The 19,589-nt window shown below is 40.7% G+C and overlaps 1 protein-coding gene across 1 annotated transcript in view; it reads right to left on the reverse strand.

The window, feature by feature from the left end:
- SVEP1 (sushi, von Willebrand factor type A, EGF and pentraxin domain containing 1) overlaps window positions 1–12,058 on the reverse strand; it is a 118,410-nt gene extending 106,352 nt beyond the window's left edge. The window contains exon 1 of the mRNA XM_041400177.1: window positions 11,350–12,058. Coding sequence (XP_041256111.1) covers window positions 11,350–11,868 — 519 coding nt within the window. The 5' untranslated portion in view covers window positions 11,869–12,058. The remainder of the gene's footprint in view (window positions 1–11,349) is intronic.
- Window positions 12,059–19,589: the final 7,531 nt, after the last annotated feature.

Raw genomic sequence — 19,589 nt, forward strand, 5'->3', positions numbered from 1 at the left:
AGAATGAAGTGGGAAATTAGAATGAAAAGAATCAGGAAGAAAAAGACAAGACAAAGGGCAACATGAAGACAAACAGTAAAAGAAAAATGTACAAATGCCTAACTTCAAAATGCATTCTGAAACTGATGCTCTAATACAAGTGACTGCAGGCAGAGACAGTAATATTATTTATAATTAACATGTATAATTAACATATTCACCATTAACTGTGCTATTTGAAAAGAGAATATAAACAAAAACTTCTATCCAACTTCTTAAATATTCAGGCTGATATTCTCTACTCAGGATGTTTGTCTAAAGCTATTTCAGTAAAAATGATCCTTTTTTGGAAAAACAAGACAAGGAAAACATATGTTCCACCCATACTCACTTGGTTTTGGCAACTGTAGCATCTCTGAACTTTGAAAAAAGAACATTCAATCTGCAAATTACATAATACAGGTGGAAAAATATGCCCCAAATACATGCAAGTTGTGGAATGCATGTAACTGAGGAAGAAACCACAACTTACACAGGGTTAAGAGACATTATGGAGACTGCCAGTGCAATTCTCTGAAGATCCCACCTACAGGCAGATTGCTCTAGCAGATTATTATTTCAACTTATGACTGTGCATAACATGTACAGAAGGGGGAACAAGGCTTAATTTTGGAAGGATGGCAGTTTCTGTAGTATCCTTCAGCACTGCTTCCCTCACTGCATAACAGAAAGTTTCACACTTTGCAGATTAAGGTAGTGGACAGTCTTCCACACTGCCCTGGTTCTTCAGCAGTCAATGCTCATAATCAGCAGCAATCAAACTTTCATGTTTTCCCTAAACACAGAGACATGTCTGTCTGCATGGCCAGTGAACAAATGAGCTTGAGCCCCAATAGTCTACAGGACTACAGATATCTCAGGACTATTTAATTCTGACTAGCAAATAAGCAGGGATTTTTGTCTTATGAAATTAGACTGGTACAAATGCCCTCTGAAACTTCTGAAACACAAAGCCTCCATGAATTTCCATGTAAGCCAGAAAGTTCCTGGTCCCATGAAAAATTGCTCAGCAAGACCTTTCAAAAGATGTGGGTTTGAGTAAGTGAAAAGCATCAGTAAAATACCATTTTTGAGGAGCAAATGACTATTTTTGAGAGGAAAAATATGCCTTGGCTATATGACCCTCTGTCAAGGCAAGAGCCAACATCTCTTCTGTCCTCTGCATCTCAAAGGGCAACCACTTCTTCAAGACAGCACTTTTGTCACACAGACACAAATTGAGCCAACAGGTAAGAGACAATGAAGATGTCTTCCTGCTACCCAGAAGACCTGAATATTCAGGCACCAGGGAATCTGAGTAGAGAAACAGACAGACAAACAGACAAGATTGCTACATATTGCCCCTGGAAATCAAAACAAAACAAAGCAATGACCAGCTTGGCCCTCATGTCTTGCAGCTGTAACTCTAGACACAGAATCCCTGCTGCATAAAAACAGAGGAAAACAACAAGGGAGGGAAAGAAACATTCAACATGGAGGGGGGGGCAAGGAAGAGGAGGGAAAGAAGACAAAAGTAGATTTTAAAATAATTTTAGTATGCCCGTTGGTCCGCTTAGTATTTTGTTTCTTTTTGTGAGAATAAGAGGACAGGCCACCAGCCTGTCGGCACTGCTGACAATCCAAGTTATCAGTCTCCATTCCTCTTCTCCGCAAAATTTGTGCAGCATTTCACAAAATTTTTGTTTTCTCTAACCCTGACTTACATCCCTCTATTCTGAGTAACCTCTCTCTCCTTCCCTTTCCAGAAAACTGTTCTGAAGCTATTTTTCCCCAAAGAGAAAGTTCATATATTTTAAAATGTTTGTTCAACCCCTAAACTTGTTTAACTCCTAAACTTTTGAATACGCACAGAGATTGTTCATCAGCCCCTGCCAACTAAATGGACTGTATCTACATAAAGATGACTTTTTTTCATGACAAGGCTTTGCAGTCCCTTCATAAATTATCAGGTTCTTCAATAAATACAGTTTAAAAGCCCTCAAAATGGTACTAGTAAGTTTAAAAGAGCCTGAGAACCTGTTTCTTTGACATGAATATCCACATCTGCTTCTGATTTTACCATCAAATGAAACTAAACACCAGCCATAACTCAAATCACAGGGCTGAATGGCCTGTTAAATTGAGAATTTAGCCCATTTGGTCAATATTATAAATTAATAGGGGATAAGTACAAACAAAACAAAACAACTAGTGCTATTGATGATTGAATAGAAATTCACAGGGCTACTAGAAATACCTAGTCTTTTAGCATTTCAGTAACTAGTTTCTTGTCTACACTTCCTTCAGAGGAGTAGTAGATCAGTCAGTTTCAGTAATCCTTCCAGATTTTAAATAAAACATTCTTTTCACATTAGCAAAAAGTTATTACCATCTGTATTGTGTTCAGTGAGTGTTTGGTGTGTACAAATATCTGGCAGTCTAACCAATTTTTTGTGCCAATAAAAGTCCTTAGAATTAAAATATGAAGTTTTGTGCAACAAAAGAGTTATCACACAAAATCGTCCTCTAGAACTACTGTAATGGAAAACTAAATCCTATCAGTACAGTCACAAAACCAGTTAAATTCTAACTTCTACATTTTTAACATTAACATGGAGTTTGTAACACAAAATTAGGAGATGAGCTATTGAAGGGCAAAGACTTCTTCAGTCACTTGACAACCACAACAGTGATGTTGTCAAAGGTTCTTTGTTACTGTCTCATCCACATCTGCTGCATGTAATCCATAAACATATGATCTTGGGGCTGATTCCTGTCCTTACTCTCTCTTTTGATTTTAAAGAAGATTCTGATCATACAGAATTGAATATTATACATATCTAGAGGGAAACAAGTTGAAATGGGTTACCCTCTCTCACTTTACAAACCAAGCCAGGCTGTAACATTCTCCAAGAGAAGCTTGCCTCAAAATGCTTAAGTTGGAGCCTAACCCTCAAAATAACATTATCCAACATTCACTTTGCAGGAAAAACACTACAAAGGGAATATTAATTTTAATATTAATTTTCATAGATCAGGAAGAACCACGACTGCATTTCAGAAGTAAACCAGAAAACTCTCCACTAGAGAGCCATTCAGCTGTTCTACCCCCGAAGACCACTTACACTGGATTTCCTTTCACTTTAGGAATGATATACACACCAGGGGGTGAGCTCTGAATATAATGAAATTATTCTTTTTCCTATATGATCACTTATTCAATATAAAAGAAATAATTTCCATTTTATAATATTATAGAATTAAGCTATCTATAATGTAACATATTTGTTATTAAGCCTATGTTAAAATGAATAAATGTTAGTTTATTACAAAAACACTGCATAGATTTGGTCCATATATTCATAACAATATTAAAACAGTACATCCTAATTTATCATAGGTGGCTTCAGAAGCAGATCAGCATTTCATTCACAAAGGGAAATGGCAATGCTAAATATCTTTGGCAAGCTAAATTTCTGTTTCAAGGTTTCTTTGCTTTCACCTTTCCCCCAGGTAAAAATGTCCAAATCTGACAGGAGATTTTACATAAATAAATATTCTGTAAAGAAAAAAAAAATAACCAGTACTGTGATCAAGCATAGCTTTTGGTGAAGCTGAGACAACTCATCACTGAATCCAGAGCACTCCTGAGGAATCTGGTCATCTCCCAAGAGTAATGCAAAGCTAGAGCATGACAAATACAGTTCCCCTTCATCAGGAAACTGTTGCCAGGTGAAGAATTGTTTGCACCTGGTAGGTGCTTGTTCTTCAAAAACCACTGGCCTATGGAACCACACAATGCTGATTCTGTAGGAAGAAGACCTGGAAAGCAACCCAGCCCCATTTTGCAAGCTTTTACAAGTTCACCAGGCAGTCAGGTACGACTTGGGGGTTGCCCACCACCAGGGATCACCAGTCTCCCAGGACAGAAAGCATGCACAGAAGGAAGGGAATGTAAGGTAATGACTTTGGGAAAATTATGATCATATGTATAGTTTTTTCCTGGGAAAATCTATGAATATGTAAGTAAAATACAGTATATAAACAGGAGCTTTTTCTGCACTCAGCATGCAGGATATTTTGGAGGAGATATCCCCTCATGCATCCAACTGAATAAAGAATGCCTGGTGTAGTGTTATATTGGTGCTAAGGAGTTTTATTTTATTGATTTTGGGTACATAAAAGACCTGGCTACACCTCCTGAGCTTCCTCTCTAGAACAGCAAGTATGGTGATTTCACCATATTTTCTTTCTGTCACTATACATTGCTATTTTCACTGCTCAAATCGAATGAATCTTATCCCCTCTTTAGGTTTCACAAAATGAACTAAAAGATATTCCACTGTCAGAGGTTTTGGCTTCCAACCTTTCCAACTCTTCTCTGCACTGCTACACAGGCCCTAGAGAATGAGCTGTTACCTATCTAGAAGAAACTAACTAATATTAAAGCTTCCCTTGGATATTTCCCTAGCAAGAAAGGCAATCTTAATTCAGAGAAAAGATGTATCTATAGAAATAATCTGGATATTTAAAATAAATAGTTTATTCAGTAACTGGAAGGCATGATTTGAGTAAATCTTACAACTATATCAGAACAACCCCACTATATGGATGAAAGCGCACAGATGGAAAAGTCAGGCAAGTTCATGGCCAGGAAATGTACTGACATGACATCTGAGCAAAGACTGACACATCTAGTAATGCTCAGATGGGAGAAAAGGTTTAAGGTCCTCTTATCCATGCATGTTATAGAACTACTTAATGAGGGGGGGAGTAAAAAAATATGCATACAGAACCATTTAATTGGCAGGATGAGGCAAGAAGCACATATTTAAATACCAACATTCCACTTAAAGAGAGGAAGCAACATTTCTGCTGCAAGACTAATCAACCACTGAAACAGGTTTCCCAGAAGGTTTGTGGGTTCTCCATCCCTGGGTATATTCAAACACCAACTTAGACACAGTCCTGAGCAACCAGAACAAAAGCCTAAACAACCCAGAAACATCACTGGCTTTACAGTGACACAGAATTATTACACAGAACTGTGACTCTCATGGTTGAGTTAGGACTGTTGGATCTAGTGATTTGAAATTGTGTGGCTTGCAGTTTTGAGCTCTGAACTGGAAAGAACAGAATTCATCTAGTTTCCAGGAAACAACTAACATGCCTATCTTCCATCATTCTGAGGTCCTCTAAACAAGACATTAAAAAACCAGGGCATGTTATGTACATAGACATTTTCTGAGCTCTTATGCTATATAACTTTTAACAACTTTATCAAGACTTTGTGAAGTTGCTGGAGGCCTTTATATACTGCCATGCTGCATGCTATATTCAAAACAGCATTTGCTAATAGATCTCAGTTTGATTCAAAAAATGAAAAATCCTAGTTTTCTTGTCTGTGAGCAGTTTCCATCATTAAAATAACAATTTCTTTAGTACTGCTCTGGTCTTCTCCTAACAATAAAAATAAGGACACAAAAATATTTTACTAAACACGTAACTGATTTTCATGTATTTTCAGACCAAGCACTCACATCACTATTGACTAGTACATCTGCCAAATATTTGTTTCTTTTGTGCTTGCTTTAAACATTTATTACTTTAAATAAGCAGGGGGAAAGAAGAAAAGCTGAACTGAATAATTAGTTCCAAAAGGACAAACATAACTCATGACCTGGCCCATCTACTGCCAGCTGTCACTGTTCAATTATCATCTGATTTTTTTTTTTTCCCTCCAGAACTGGTAGAACTGAGCAACACTAACACAAAGTTATCACTGATAAGAGATGCCCCAGATGCCCCAGATGCCCCAACAGGCCATGGGGGAGTGCTTGGGAGAGAAACCCATCTCTGCTTAACTGTTCATACTGCCCATGCTTAGCAGAGCACCATGACTCCGAACATTAAAGCTCTTTACAGGCTGCTGCTTACACTGAAGGAGGCTCTTCATCTTCCCGGCTGAGGCTGCCAGTGAGACCTTGAAGCAGAGGGAGTATTATAATTTTAACAAGAGCTTTTGTTTTGGATTGTGTTAATGTCATAGAGAAGTAAGCAGTTCCAAAATTTAAGCAGGGTCCTGGTCCTAGAAAGAGCCTGTTGCTAAAAGCAATAGTGCTTTTAATTTCTGCACCTAGAAAAGTCAGAAAATTCTTAGCATCACAAACATGCGGCCTCACCTGCAAAATCTGACTCACAGATTCCAGTAGCACATGGAACTGGGGGACAAAGGGTAGAATACGTATCACAGAACATGCAAAATAAACATTCAGAAATTTAATGCTGAGGCTTGTGTCAGGAGCTACTGCTAAATATTATATATTTTGCTGTAAAGGCCTCTCATAAGCTTAGGAAAAGAATTAAAAATGAACCAACTTATTTTGTCCTGACTTCTTCAAAATTTTAATACTATGAATTTATTCCTTCTCTCAGAACAAATCACTCAGCAGGTTTTCTGGTTTGTCTTTGTATCTCTGAAGTAAAGGACATGATAAGACTGATTTCTCTGCAAGGGTCATAACTTTTAAGGACTGGGGATCAGAAGGGGCTTATTGTCAGACCCTTCCAAAAAAGGCTCTGAGATGACAAAAAGAAATGGTTTTCTCATGAAAAGAGAACTGAAACTCTCTATTCCTGAAACATTTAGGATGATATCATCCAGATATCATAGTAGTGAAATATTTCATTCATTGTATTGTTGGTTCAGATATTACATCCGCAAGATTTATTTTGTGCAGCAATATCTACACCAGGCTTCCAAATTACACACTTCTGATTAGACCAAAAGGCAAGGCACAATTTTGTAAGCACAAGCAAAAGAATTCCAAAGAACAGGTTTTCAGCTAAAGAAAGTACTAATCCTGATGAGGCAGCCACAGATATGCTAAACAGAGCAGTTTTTGCCTATCCTGGCCAAAAGGTCAGAGAAAAGTTAACTACTTAATAACTTCTAAAGGTAGGTATATTTCAGGCTTGGTCTAAGGACAATGTGCAGATGTGTATCTTGCCTCTGACCCTGCCTTATTAATCTTGTGAACAAACCCCATGCAAGTCTGGAGTACGCAGGACCAGTACTCTTCACAACACCACACTGATTGAAACTGGAGACTTAGAGCTGACACCAGTGATGGTTGACAGGAACACTACTTTCAATTTGGTAATCCCTAACTACCAGCTCTACAATTGCAAAGGTGGCCACAGAAGTAAACCAAGTTGACTTTGATTTTTTTTTTTTACTAGCATAGCTTTAACACAGACTTCTAAAGCCATGTCAAAAACGCTGTCAACCAGTCAGTTAGCTCTAGGTGACCTAAGCCATCATCAGATATTTAGAGCATGATGTCAAAGATAACTTAGAATCTGTTACTCTCTAATTATTAGCTGCAGATTTTGCAAGGAACACAGGAACAGAAATCCACAAACACATGCTTGATAACCGGACAATACACATGAGTCTGAATGTTCATCTTCTCAATGAGAGGGCGTTACTTTTTTTCAAATAAAAAAAAACTTAACCAAGTACCTGGTAAGAAAAGACTTTCAGTTGTTATCTTCAATAAATTATTCATTTTAATTTGACAATGAGATTCTGAATCTGAAAATGCATTGAAAATAAAAGCTAATTTTCCTAGTGGGTAACAATGCTGCATCTTGTACTTTTGTGCTGTTGTCATACAGAAGAAACAAAGCCACTCCTACTTAATTAAACAAGCATTAAATAAGCATTAGAACTGTTTATTCTAAACTGATATGCGCTTACATTCTTCTGGGGGACACTTTAAAAATATTTATTAACTACACAAGCATGGGATTTGACATGCTGGTTGTCACGCTCCCCCAAAATCATATTAGATCCAAACACCTGATTTCAAAGACCAGATTCTCAGAAAATGTGTAACCCTGCTCTGGTAAGTGATAAACCTTTCACTTGCATATACCTATACCTATAATCACTTCAATAGAGTGAAGATTAATTATAAAAAAAAAAAAAACCTTTTTAATGCAACAATTATTTTTATTACACAGAACTCCCAAAGGTTCATTCAGCTACTGTTTTGCCAGATTTTTTTACAATTTACTTGTCTGAGCCTGTCTGAGTACTCTCTCTGACTTCTGCTCAATAGTAGTGCACACCTACAACTTCCCCTTCAATTATGAAGAGAAATTGTTCCCATTTTACTTTCACTGAAAGACAGAAATAAGACTATCTTATTTTTAGAAGATACAATTTTATCAACACATTGCCATGTGGAGTAGTTTAAATAATTTTTATTTTCATCTTTTTTTTTTAAACCTCCAAAACTAATGCAGCTTCAGGATGTTCCAACTGTCCATCAAAAAAGATAGCACACCAATGCTGGCATATATGTAACTGTGACTCTCAGCTGCTAAAACAAGAACCCATTAAGCTTCCATAATTGCATGATGACCCCTTAGTTCTATTTCAAAGCCCATCTGGTAACAAATGCACATCCTTCCCACAAAACATAATGGGTGCTGTTAGCAGTGGTTGTCTCTCAGGTTCAGAAGCTTCAATACAGGTACCTACAGGTCTCTCAACACTTTTCACCATGGAGGTCTTTTGGCTTTAGTTGCATTCCTTAAGTATCAGGAGCAAACTTGCTTTAACCTGCTTGTATTTTCAATTCTGCTTTGGTTCTTTCTTGCTGTCACAACAGCTCTGTAGCTTTCCATAATGCAATAAGCAATCTGCTTAACATAAGCTGCATGTAGTTTGTGCTGTCCCACCAACTTATGCTGCGAAAAACTGAAGCCAAAGAGTTTTGAATTAATGAGTTCAGCTTCTTTCCCTTTCTAAGACTGTTTGCGTGCGCCTTAAAAGAAAGACTCCGAAAATGAGCACTTGCTAGCTCCAGCATGGCATGAAATCACAAACAGAGTGGCAAACCCAAACATCAATAGAAGTTCAGCCATTCTCATCGGGATTCTGTCTCTTGTGGTGTATTTGGCATACTTCTGTGAATCACATAGAATTTATCTTAAATAGGCAGGGTAGGAATACCAAAGTGTGGTCTACAGGGCAAAAGTTAGTAAGGACAGCTTTGACAAAACACAGAAACTCTGCAATAGACTTGCCTGCAAAGTACCTTTGGAAATGATACAAAGCTGCAGTGTCAAGGAGAACTCTTACGTTTTCTAAGAAGATGGACGTTGTGTGGTTGTGCAACTGTTTTGCTGCCACAGGTTCTGAGACAGCTACTGCTTTTTAAATCTTGTTCCTGTTCACTTATGTTCCCAGGTCAGACACTAACTGGCCTGATGACCTTGCAGAATTCACTTATCACTCTGCCTCTGTGGTTTCAATAGAACTGTCACAGATGTGAATTAATGACTTTGAGACCTACCAAAGAAGGGTGCTGCATGATGATTTAAGCGCTGGTTTTATTCTAACAGTGCACTTTCCTTCATTTTCTATTACTATAACACATAAGTGATACAATCCCAGAGACTTTGTAATGCCTTGCAGATACTTTTGAGTTTGAAAAAGTAGCAAAGAATTCTGGTCAGAAGCATAAAGAGTTCCAAGTTAGAGTGTAAAAGAAAAAGAACAATTCAAAAAAGAGACATTTTGGAAAATTATGGTTGTACCAAAAGACAGTTAAAAACATAACGCAGCAGTCTGAGTCCAGAGGGAGTAGCAGTTTTATTATACTTTAAAAACGTTCTAGATTTATTCCAAGAGTAGTATTTTAAACTTAGAACAGTCATTTTCTGAAGAGTGTCTAGAAAGGAGAGTATTCTCTGAAGACATTAACTTGTCTGACATGAAGAAATCATACTGAAGAAAACCACAGTACAGTATCTTTAACCAAGAGCTAGCAAACAGACCGGAATTTAACCTTGTCATTCTATCTTAATTTTCCCTGTCACCATGCGAATATTTTTCTTCCCACATTCTTATAAGAACACAGTGTAAAATGACAGTCATGCTGTTGCAGCCACAAAGCTTAGCTGGGCTCAAGAAACTAAATTGTAGGTTTCTGAAGGGATTTTTTGTTTATTCCACTTTAAAGATATCATTAGTCAAGACTCCATATCAAGATGACAGATGGTATTTCTTAAGCTTATATTTTGTTTTTAATGGCTATTTTTAACTTGTATCATTAACTTTTTCAAGCAACACCCCTGGGATGGATATATATTGAAACATGGCTTCACAATGGAAGATCTAGTACAGGGATGTGTTTTCCTTCAGCAGGTTTGGCATGTGCAGCTCTGAGCACATTTTAAGTGAACTTGCTTTCTCCTGCCAAAAGTGAAGAAGAGAATAATCTCTGCCAATTTCATATGCCCAGCAGTGACGCACCTCTTGCAATCTCGCTCCTCAGCTCCAAACGGGAATCTGTAAGTGTTTCAAGACAAGTGCACCCAATGCTCAGCTACAGGACACTACCAGAAATTCGATTAAAAAAAATTTAAAAATCACAAATGAGACTTGATTTGGTTGTTGTTTCTGAACACAGAAGCCAAATTACAAGGAAGAGCCAGGCCTAGCCTTGCAAAAAACCCACAACTTCCTGGGTAGACTGGCTGTCCCTTGACCATCAACTGAGAAGTCTCCCCAGTATGACCAAGTGCCAACACATGTCCAGGGGCTGCCTAGAACAAATTTCTGCCGTATGACAGCATGAAAAGTGATTGTGTTATGGTGTCTGGAAATGTTCCTGGGGACATGCCCCTACTTATTGGTATACTGCATGCAGCTTAAGGGGACCTTTGTAAGTCATCAGCAACTGAAACAGACACCTGGTAGGTAGGTCTGACAGCTAGCGGGCACTCAAGTCCCGCTACCATGAAAACAGACAGGCATTTCAGATACCAGACTTGACGCATATGTATCACTTCTGAAATTGAGACACAGGCTCCATGTCCTTTCAAGGGAGGAATTTCACACGTTTGTTTGCAAGGGCAGCAGAAAACATGGGAGTTGCAGGTGCAGACAGCACGGGAAGATAGTGACTAATTGCTCTGACCAGACTATTCTGCATCCCACACCACACCATTCCACACCCCATCATACAGCCCTACATCCTTGTCGCGGAACACCCTCGAACAACGCAGAGAGCCACATTCCCACACCACACCACACCCTGCACAGCACAGCACCGTACACCGCGACACCCCACACACTACCGCGCCTCGCATTGCCGTGCCTTCCTTCCCTCGATGCCAAGACCTCGCCTTGCCACAGCGCACGGGGCACAGCTCCGGTGCTGCACCCCACGGCCCCGCCGCTCGCTCCTCTCAACGCCCCCGACCGCGCATCCCCCCGCACCCCGCGCCGCCCCCGCCGCCGCCCCGTCTCACCGCCGCCTGCTGGAAGGCGCCCTTGGTGTAGGTGCCGCCGCCGCGGTAGGCGATGCCGGGGATCTCGCGTCCCAACAGGGCACACTTGTGCTGCTGCGGCCGCCGCCGCGAGATGTAGTCCACGCGGGGCACCACGTTGCTGCGCGAGGAGAAGGTGACGATGGCGACGCGCGTGGCCGCGGGCACCACGGGGAAGTCGGAGAGCAGCTTCTTGACGAAGCGCAGCTCGCTGAGGAAGTTGGCCGGACCCACGCTCGACGACTCGTCCACCAGGAACACCAGCTCCAGCCGTCCGCTGCGCGCCCGCAGACGCCGCACCTGGCGCTTGAAGGCGCGCCCCAGCTTCTCCACTTTGCTCTCCGTCGTGTCGGGCAGCGGCGGCCCCTCCAGGGATGGCGACGCGAAAGTTGGGGCGCGGAGGAGGGCGCCCGGCTGGCCGCCCGCCCGGCCCTGCGGCGCCGACGGCGACAGGGACAGGGACAGTCCCCCCCAGCAGCAGAGAGCCACCAGGGGCCACATGGCGTGGCGGCGGGCGCCGGGAGACGCCGGCAGCCGCGGCAGAAGAGCTGCTGGTCGCCCCGTGATGCCCCACCTCTTCTCTACTCGGAGAGGCGTCCGGCCTGCCTCTCTGTCTCCCTGCCGGTCTCCTCGCCGGCCCCCGCAGGTATCCGCGCCCTTTAATCCCCCGCGGCTGAGGCGCTGCCCCTCGCACGCCCTTCTCTCGGTTTTCCCCTCCTCGCCTTTCGGTAGCGTTCTCCCTCCCGTCCCTCCCCGCCTCCCGCCGCCCCGTCCCGCCCCGATGGGTCCCACACGGCTGGCGGGGGCCAGCCCGGCAGCAGGGCGGGGGGCGGTCACTGGAAACGCGCCGAGCAGGAGCGAAAGGGGGCGGAAAGGCAGGACCCCCCCGAAAAGTGAGGAGCGCCTTTTCCGCTCCCTCGCCGCTCGGGCTGGAGCTGCTGCTCGCGGGCACGGAGTGAGGGCTTGCACTGCCACGTGCTGAATTAATCGTGGTTAATTTAGCACTTTGTTTTGCGGGGAGGATGCGCTTGCGGCTGAGAGGTTTGAAGGGTCCATATGCTCTGGTCTCGCTCCTGGCTCTGTCACAGTCTCCGTGTCTTGTTCAAGGGCACACTTTAGCAGCCTGAGGACTCGGTTTTTCAGCTTTCAAGATGTAGCAATACTTTATTTACGTACATCTCACAGCAATGATAGCGAGGTGTCCAGATACGTGGGGTGAGTGTCGACAAGGCTGTTTGCATAAAGGACAGGGACAGCACTCGCATATGTACATCAACATGTATTTGCAAACATATACACTGACGTAGCAGCAGTGACGATAAACTGTGCATGTATGAAAAATTCCTGGTTGCCAACTGTGACATTACAAAGACATTTCTCCAAAGAGGTCCTGTGCTGTCTTGCTGTCTGTGAAACACTTTAGGAAAGAGATACACTCGCAATGAGACCTCCTGCCAAATTCAGAACCCACCCTTCAATCAATCTCAGTACAAATTTATTTCTCAACAATATTATGATCCGAGAACTTGGGTTTGTTTTAGCCATTGGTTTCAAATGAAACAGTTTTCTGCTGTTTCTTAATCAACTGCGTTTCCAGGAGTAACTTAGCCTCAGAAAAATTCCCCTGGGACAGATTAGCTGTGTAAACTTGTTGATTGCAACTTTGGGCCTTTTGTTGGTATTTTCCTTCTTTTACACATTATCTACTCCTCCTCATGAGTTTGCTTCTGTTGACATCACAACTTGATGGAATACACAAGTACATTGGTGCATTTGCAAGTTCAGCCCCACATTTACATTTACATTTGGTTGAATTATACATTACTTACACATTGAGGCTTTTAGCTGATGGAAAATTGATCCAATACTGTCCTTTTGACTTCCCAGCAATACTCAAATTTCACTGCAAATGACAAGAGACTAAGTAACAGAAAATATTATTTAATTAGGGAAATGATGCATCTGATACACGCATCCAATATGTTTTTACATGCTTTATGTTTATGGAGTAGTCCAAGTGCTTCACAAAAATCTTTTTCTTAGGTATATTTCTGCAACTCAGTGCTTGAAGAGAAAATAAAAATCAGACACTTACAGAGGCATATGTGAAAAACAGTTCTGGTATGGAAGGATGTGCTGTGTGATGGACCAATCAGTTTCTGCTCATGTTATACTGAAATGAAAAAGACAATATCATACTTGGGCTGCTATGTGACCTTTTTGTCTTGAAAAGGTAGCTGAAAATTGCTACAACCACAGAAGTCCTCAGCAAGTTGATTTGTTCAGTTGGTCTTTAGAAGATTGAAGAAATTATGCTCTAATTGCATCCACTGTGGTCACACCACACCACACCACTAGTATACCTATGCGTCGGTCTTTGCACAAACCCGAATGAAAGAATGGAAAAACGTAGGCAAGATGAGTCTGGTTGCTCAAGGTGCTCCTAACCAAAGAGGATCATTGCAGTTACGATGTTCTGCTATTATGCCTGCGTTTTCAAATCATAGAAAGTACTTTAGTCTGGGTTAGCTTGTTGGAAAGCTGTCAGTTCCTTTGTTTCACCCATATTTACATAATCCCAGATTCATGGTTATAAATGCCACACATTTTAGGACTCAGAAGCAGAGGAAAAGAAGATATACTGAAAACACTTTTAGCAAAGGAAGAACAATTCATGTCAACAGCCCATTGCCAGTGTGCAATCAGGTTTGACTGATGGTGAAAACACAGTAGTTAATTTCAGTCTTTGTGATCTCATCAGAATTATGAATGCAAAAAAATAACAGGGCAATTCTAAATTAATCTTTGATACACGTACAATTTTCAAAAGCATGTGTTTTCTTAAGTCACACAGACCCTCTAGTCATGCTGCACAGAAGCTCTTACTGGTTTAACAAAAATAAACGTGTACAGGGCTGCAAAGTGAACTCATCCATGCAAGATATAAATATATCTATTGCACAGGGAGTTTGCAATAGTAGAGGATTAAAGAGGTGAACAGCTAAACTTTGACTACGGATGCAAGATTGAGACGCTAGCACAGTACTGATGTGAAACAAAATCCAGGAAAATTTGAATGGCAAGTGGAAATTACAGTCCATGGATAATTAGTGTGCAAAAGGCTTTGAAAAGAATCAGTGACTTGTATTTAGTGAATAATTCTCCTAATATATTTTCCCTTGTATATAACACAGGTGCCTCTCTTTACATTCATTGACATTGAATCTATTTGTCAATATGTCTATTTGTCAATTTGTCTTTAGTGTCAGAGAGGAGACACTAAAGCATTACAAGACACTGAGAAGTTAGCATCAGCATCTGTAGTAAAGGAAATCCAATGGTATGAGGGAAAGAGTGAGGCCAGCCAAAGAATTCAGGTCTGCTCCTGATGTGATTTAACAAAACCCTAGAATAATTTCTGGAATAAACTGAAACTTAAAAGCTTAGACTCAGCGTGCAAAATCCTCAAGAAGGTATTTTATCTGTGAGGCTGTACTTGCAAAAGAAAAAGTTGTCTTGCAGATGGAGAAGGTCATGTATGTATGTGTAAGCAGCAAGCACTATATGTTCACTAAGCTTTTCTGAAAGCACCATTTCCAGGGGAAATCTCTGTTGTAATGATATTGCCTTCTCCAAGCCTGCCTGCCAGCTTTTTACAAATCCTTTCCATGTTGGTGTGCTTAAGCCCTCTTCTTTTGATGGTCTCTTCCCTGTTGTATTCATGCATATTATTTGTTCTTTGGTTCATACTGATCTGTAGCAGATGGGGAGGTGGAGAGCAGAAGGAGTTTTTTCCCACTTTTAAGTGTCTCTGAAGGTCAAAATATCTGCCCTGTTCTTCATTACTTGATCAGAAAATGCAGATTTAATGTGGCTTCTGATGACAGAGTACTTAAGAAGGTGGTGCTGGACTGTGACTCTATTCCATTACAAAACATCAGGTAATAAAAAAAAAAATAGATCTTGTGAATAAACTGTCTTTGTCATGTGACAGAAGAGAGCTGACTGGCCCTGAAAAGGAAAGCTTAAGAGCACCAATTCAGCTGCTTTTACAATCACATTACTGTATCTCTTTAACTGTCTTATTAAAATCCACAGACTTGGTGAATTCCAGTAATTCTTTACTGTCTCCCCACAAGATCATATGGTCATTTAACACCACTCTGATTACTAAACAAAAGGGAAATCGTTACCCCCAGTTAAAAACCCTTCTGCAAACAAACAGTCTGAGGATTGCTGTCCTTTAGCCAAATAGCTTTTCTCTTGAATTACTCAATGAAACATGGCCAAGCATCTTTCCAAATATGGAGAAGAAAAGCATGTGTTTCCCCCGCTTCATGTTCCCCCAAATACAGCTGGACAGAGCACATCCTTGTACTCAGCCCACACAGTATTTGTGCCTGCAGAGACAATGCCACAATATCACATACCCTACAATTTTTGAAGGAATGCAGGTCATTTTTGTTTTTACAGTAAGGATGTTCTGCTAGCAACTTTGTACCACAGTGGAAACCCAGCTGCAATGTTAGGTCTCCAGGAATTTTACAACATTCTAGATTTTAGCTAAACTAGAGATAAAACAACAGCTTAAGAACAGAAATCAGAGCCTGATGTTAGTTAAGCTTGTTCTAAGGCTCTCTTTGTGCTCGAGCAGACAGCATCCATCTGAGGAAACCTAACACAGTGTGTAGCTAGCAGAGCTAGGCTTTCTTCCCCTTCAGCCTCTGCCAGGGTAGAGGATTACTCTGTGCTGTCTACTTCCCCTTGCAGATGTCAGGGAAGTATTTCAGCAGGGGGTGTTTAAGGACTATTTCAGCAGGGGGTGTTTAAGGAACTGCATGAGGAGGAAAGCTTTCAGGAATAGCAGAGTAGGGGTAGAAATGCGTTCATCTCTTTAAATGAAAGCAGCAGAGCTGTTCTAGGAAAGAGGGAGAAAGAAAGGGCTTTGGGAAGTTGCTTCATCCTCTTTCTTCCTATGCCCTTTAGGAGAAAGAACACATCCAGCTCCTGAGTCCTGGGATGTGTGTCTTCTCTTCTTGGCTGACAACCTTCACCTCCCAGTGCTCATTGTGCCTTACCTGCTTGCAGCTTCATTCATTGCCCCAGATTATCGCAAAGATCAAGCAAGACTACAGTCTTGTTGCAAAGCAGGGTCTGCTCTTGGAAGCTCCCTATGTTAGAATGCATTGCTGGAACACACTGTCTCAGCACTTTCTGACAGTTTAAATTTTTTTTTGGCGGCAATAGTGAAAGGGCAGTGGATGAGAGCATTATACAGGATGCATTGTGCGTTCAGTACTGAGGAGCCAAAGTTAGGCTATCAAAATCTCAGTCATAAAATCTAAGTGGATTTTTTGGGCCATTTTAGGCCTCAGTCATAAACAGAACATATGGAGGAAACAAAAAATTTTCTATAAATATAAGAGTCTTCTCAAGAAGGAGGTATAAAAGGAGATTAAGCTCTTAAATGATCACTTTTTTATCATTAAAAGTTGGGAGAGATACTTTGCAATCCTCTCAAATACCCGTAATTCACTGGTTGTAATTACTTTAAGATAAATTTTCCAGGGCCAGAAACTTGAAATCCAGACTTCCCACATAAATACTGTTTAGACACACACAAATTGAAGGCAGTAAGTTTTGATTTACACACACACATCCCACTGACACCTCTGGGAGTTCTGACACAGACTGAAGAGAATACATAGCACTTAAATGAGAGCAAAATGTCTGTCCACATGACTTTGGAAAAAGATCATTATGTAGGAGGAGAAGTGTCAGTCTGCCAAAAATTGCTCCTTTCAGGCAGAGGTCTGTGCGTTTTAGTCTTCAGCAGAGCAAACAAGCATTTGAACGAGCCAAATTATGGGTTATTAGTTCAAGTTATAAAAAAAGAAAAACAAGATTTGTATTGCTTCTCAGTATTCAGACAATGATGAAGTTTAGTCATAAGAATTTTGTTTTCACTGGTGGACAATCCCAATACACAATAAAGATATCATATGGCTAGGTTCCAAGATTGAAAAAAAAGGTAGGCAAAATCAAAACATCTGCTGGTCTCTGTTTGCACAGCAGATGTTCACTGCACTTCTAAGTTAAGCTTTTGAGAATTCATGAAGCATACTTTATCCATAAGCACACAGTCAGTCTGTCTTTGGCCTACAACATTCATGCTAAAGTGAGTATATTTTGCCATATTCTACACTCTGAAGTGTGTGCTCTATGATTTTTGAAAGATACAGGCAAACTGAATGTGAGAAAAACATAGAAGGCACCTTTGATCATAAAAGACATGTTCATATTCAAGGTAACTTGAGATTCTGAAAACTCCAGTGGAGCAGGACAAAAGATGTAAACAAATTATGTAGGGTGAAGCCTATTTATGACATTTTTTGCTCCTGAATAGGCTGATACAATTAAAAGATAGGTTTGGTAGACAGGCTATTCCAGGTTGCTTTTTCAAATCTTGCTGTATATTTTAGCCTTGAAATACAAAAGCACTGTCAGTCTTTCACTCTGCTAACTTACAGCATAGAGGTAGTGCTGATTGTGTATGTGTCCTTCTCAAGATGTTCTGCAGTAACCCAGCAGATCTGAGGTAAAGAGGGTAAATTTCTAAACACTCTTTGCTATGTCAAACAGGGTCCCAAGCATCTAAGAAATGGCCTTCACAAACATGACTGGAAAGTGCTTTTCTGAACAAGTCGTGTAGTTCTGAAAAGTCCAGAGATACTGAAGTTTAAGGAGTAAGGGAAAGAAGGTTTGGGGCATGCAGAGCAGTTCTTCCCAATTGCAACTGAAACTCACAAGCAGGAGAAGTGTGAGTTTTCTCTGTGATTAAAGAAAGGACTCCAGTTTTGAAGGATACAGCTACCTTATTAAAATTCACACAACTTCTAGCATTGCATATGAATGTGAAATATTTTGGATGTGTATTTAAGTTACTATGATGAAAATACTGCTCTCAGAAAAGAAATTATCTTCAGCTTGGTGGAGACAACTGAAAAGAGGTGTGATGGTGTCCTGGTTGCAGAGTTGTGTGAGTGCCTTTTTCTGGGGAAGCCATGTGGATGTGGCCTACCCATGCCATCATGGTTTTGTTCCTGGTGGTTTTACCCACCTTTTTGTGGGTAAAACACCTTCTCTTTTTGTTAATATTGTTAATATTGCTGTTGTTATGGTGCATGTCTTATTTCACTGCTTTGTGCTTTCTAGAAATCGTTACCTCAACCCATAGTCTCTGCTTTTATCCCTTTCTTTACCAGAAGGGGTGGGAGGAAGGGAAGTGGCTTACTTGGGGTTTAATTTCCAGCTAGTGGTAAAACCAACACAGAAAAAGGAATAGGATAACATGTTATGAGGAAAAACAGAGGTGATGAACAGAGACAGACTTCACTATCATTTCTTATTAAAAAATTACATGATATTAAGTGAATATGCTGGGACCTCTCTTAAAAGGAGATGCTTCACACCAGCATGTGGTCAAGCACTTGAACTCTAAGCCATATAGTAATACGGAGGATGCCTCAACATTTGTGTGCAGAAAAACTGTGGATTAAAAATCCTCCCAGTGCCAGTGTTCTCCAAAAAAGTACAAATATATCTCTTCCACCTCTGAAAACATGAAGTGGTGTACCCCAGATTTTAAAAGAGTATTAACTATACTTGCCCATCTTTAAACTGTTTCCTAGAATATGTTAGTTAAAAGACTTATGCATAAACAGATCCTTATTCTAGTCTGATATGGCTCATTATATTCATACAACCTCACTCTCCCTCTGTTTAAGAGTTTTTATGCATATTACCCACAATATTATTTTGAAATTAAGCCAGTCCAGGACTGAAGATGTGAGAAACTGAAGTGCTTTCAGAATTACTGATACACATCTAGGACAAAGAACTCTTACAACCACAGTGCCACAAGAAAGAAAATATACAAGGTTGGAGAAAGAATGCACTCTTTCTCTCTTACAGAAGGAAGTGTGAGTTTCTTAGCTAACTTCAGGGACAGCAATAATAATTAATTTTGAGCTCAGGATGGGAGCAGACAAAAACTGAGATGAAAGCTAGATCAGCAGAAAGGTCCAATTACCTGTTTTACACATTAATGAGGGCAACATTGGGGCATCCCAGCCAGCAGTCATGTCACAATACGGGGACAGCTGGAAGAGTGTTAGCCTCCATCCTGGACTCTTCTAGACATCTGCTGCATCTTTTCTGTC

This window comes from Onychostruthus taczanowskii, unplaced genomic scaffold (assembly GCF_017590055.1).
Source record: "Onychostruthus taczanowskii isolate IOZ18803 unplaced genomic scaffold, ASM1759005v1 scaffold174, whole genome shotgun sequence".
NCBI lineage: Eukaryota > Metazoa > Chordata > Aves > Passeriformes > Passeridae > Onychostruthus > Onychostruthus taczanowskii.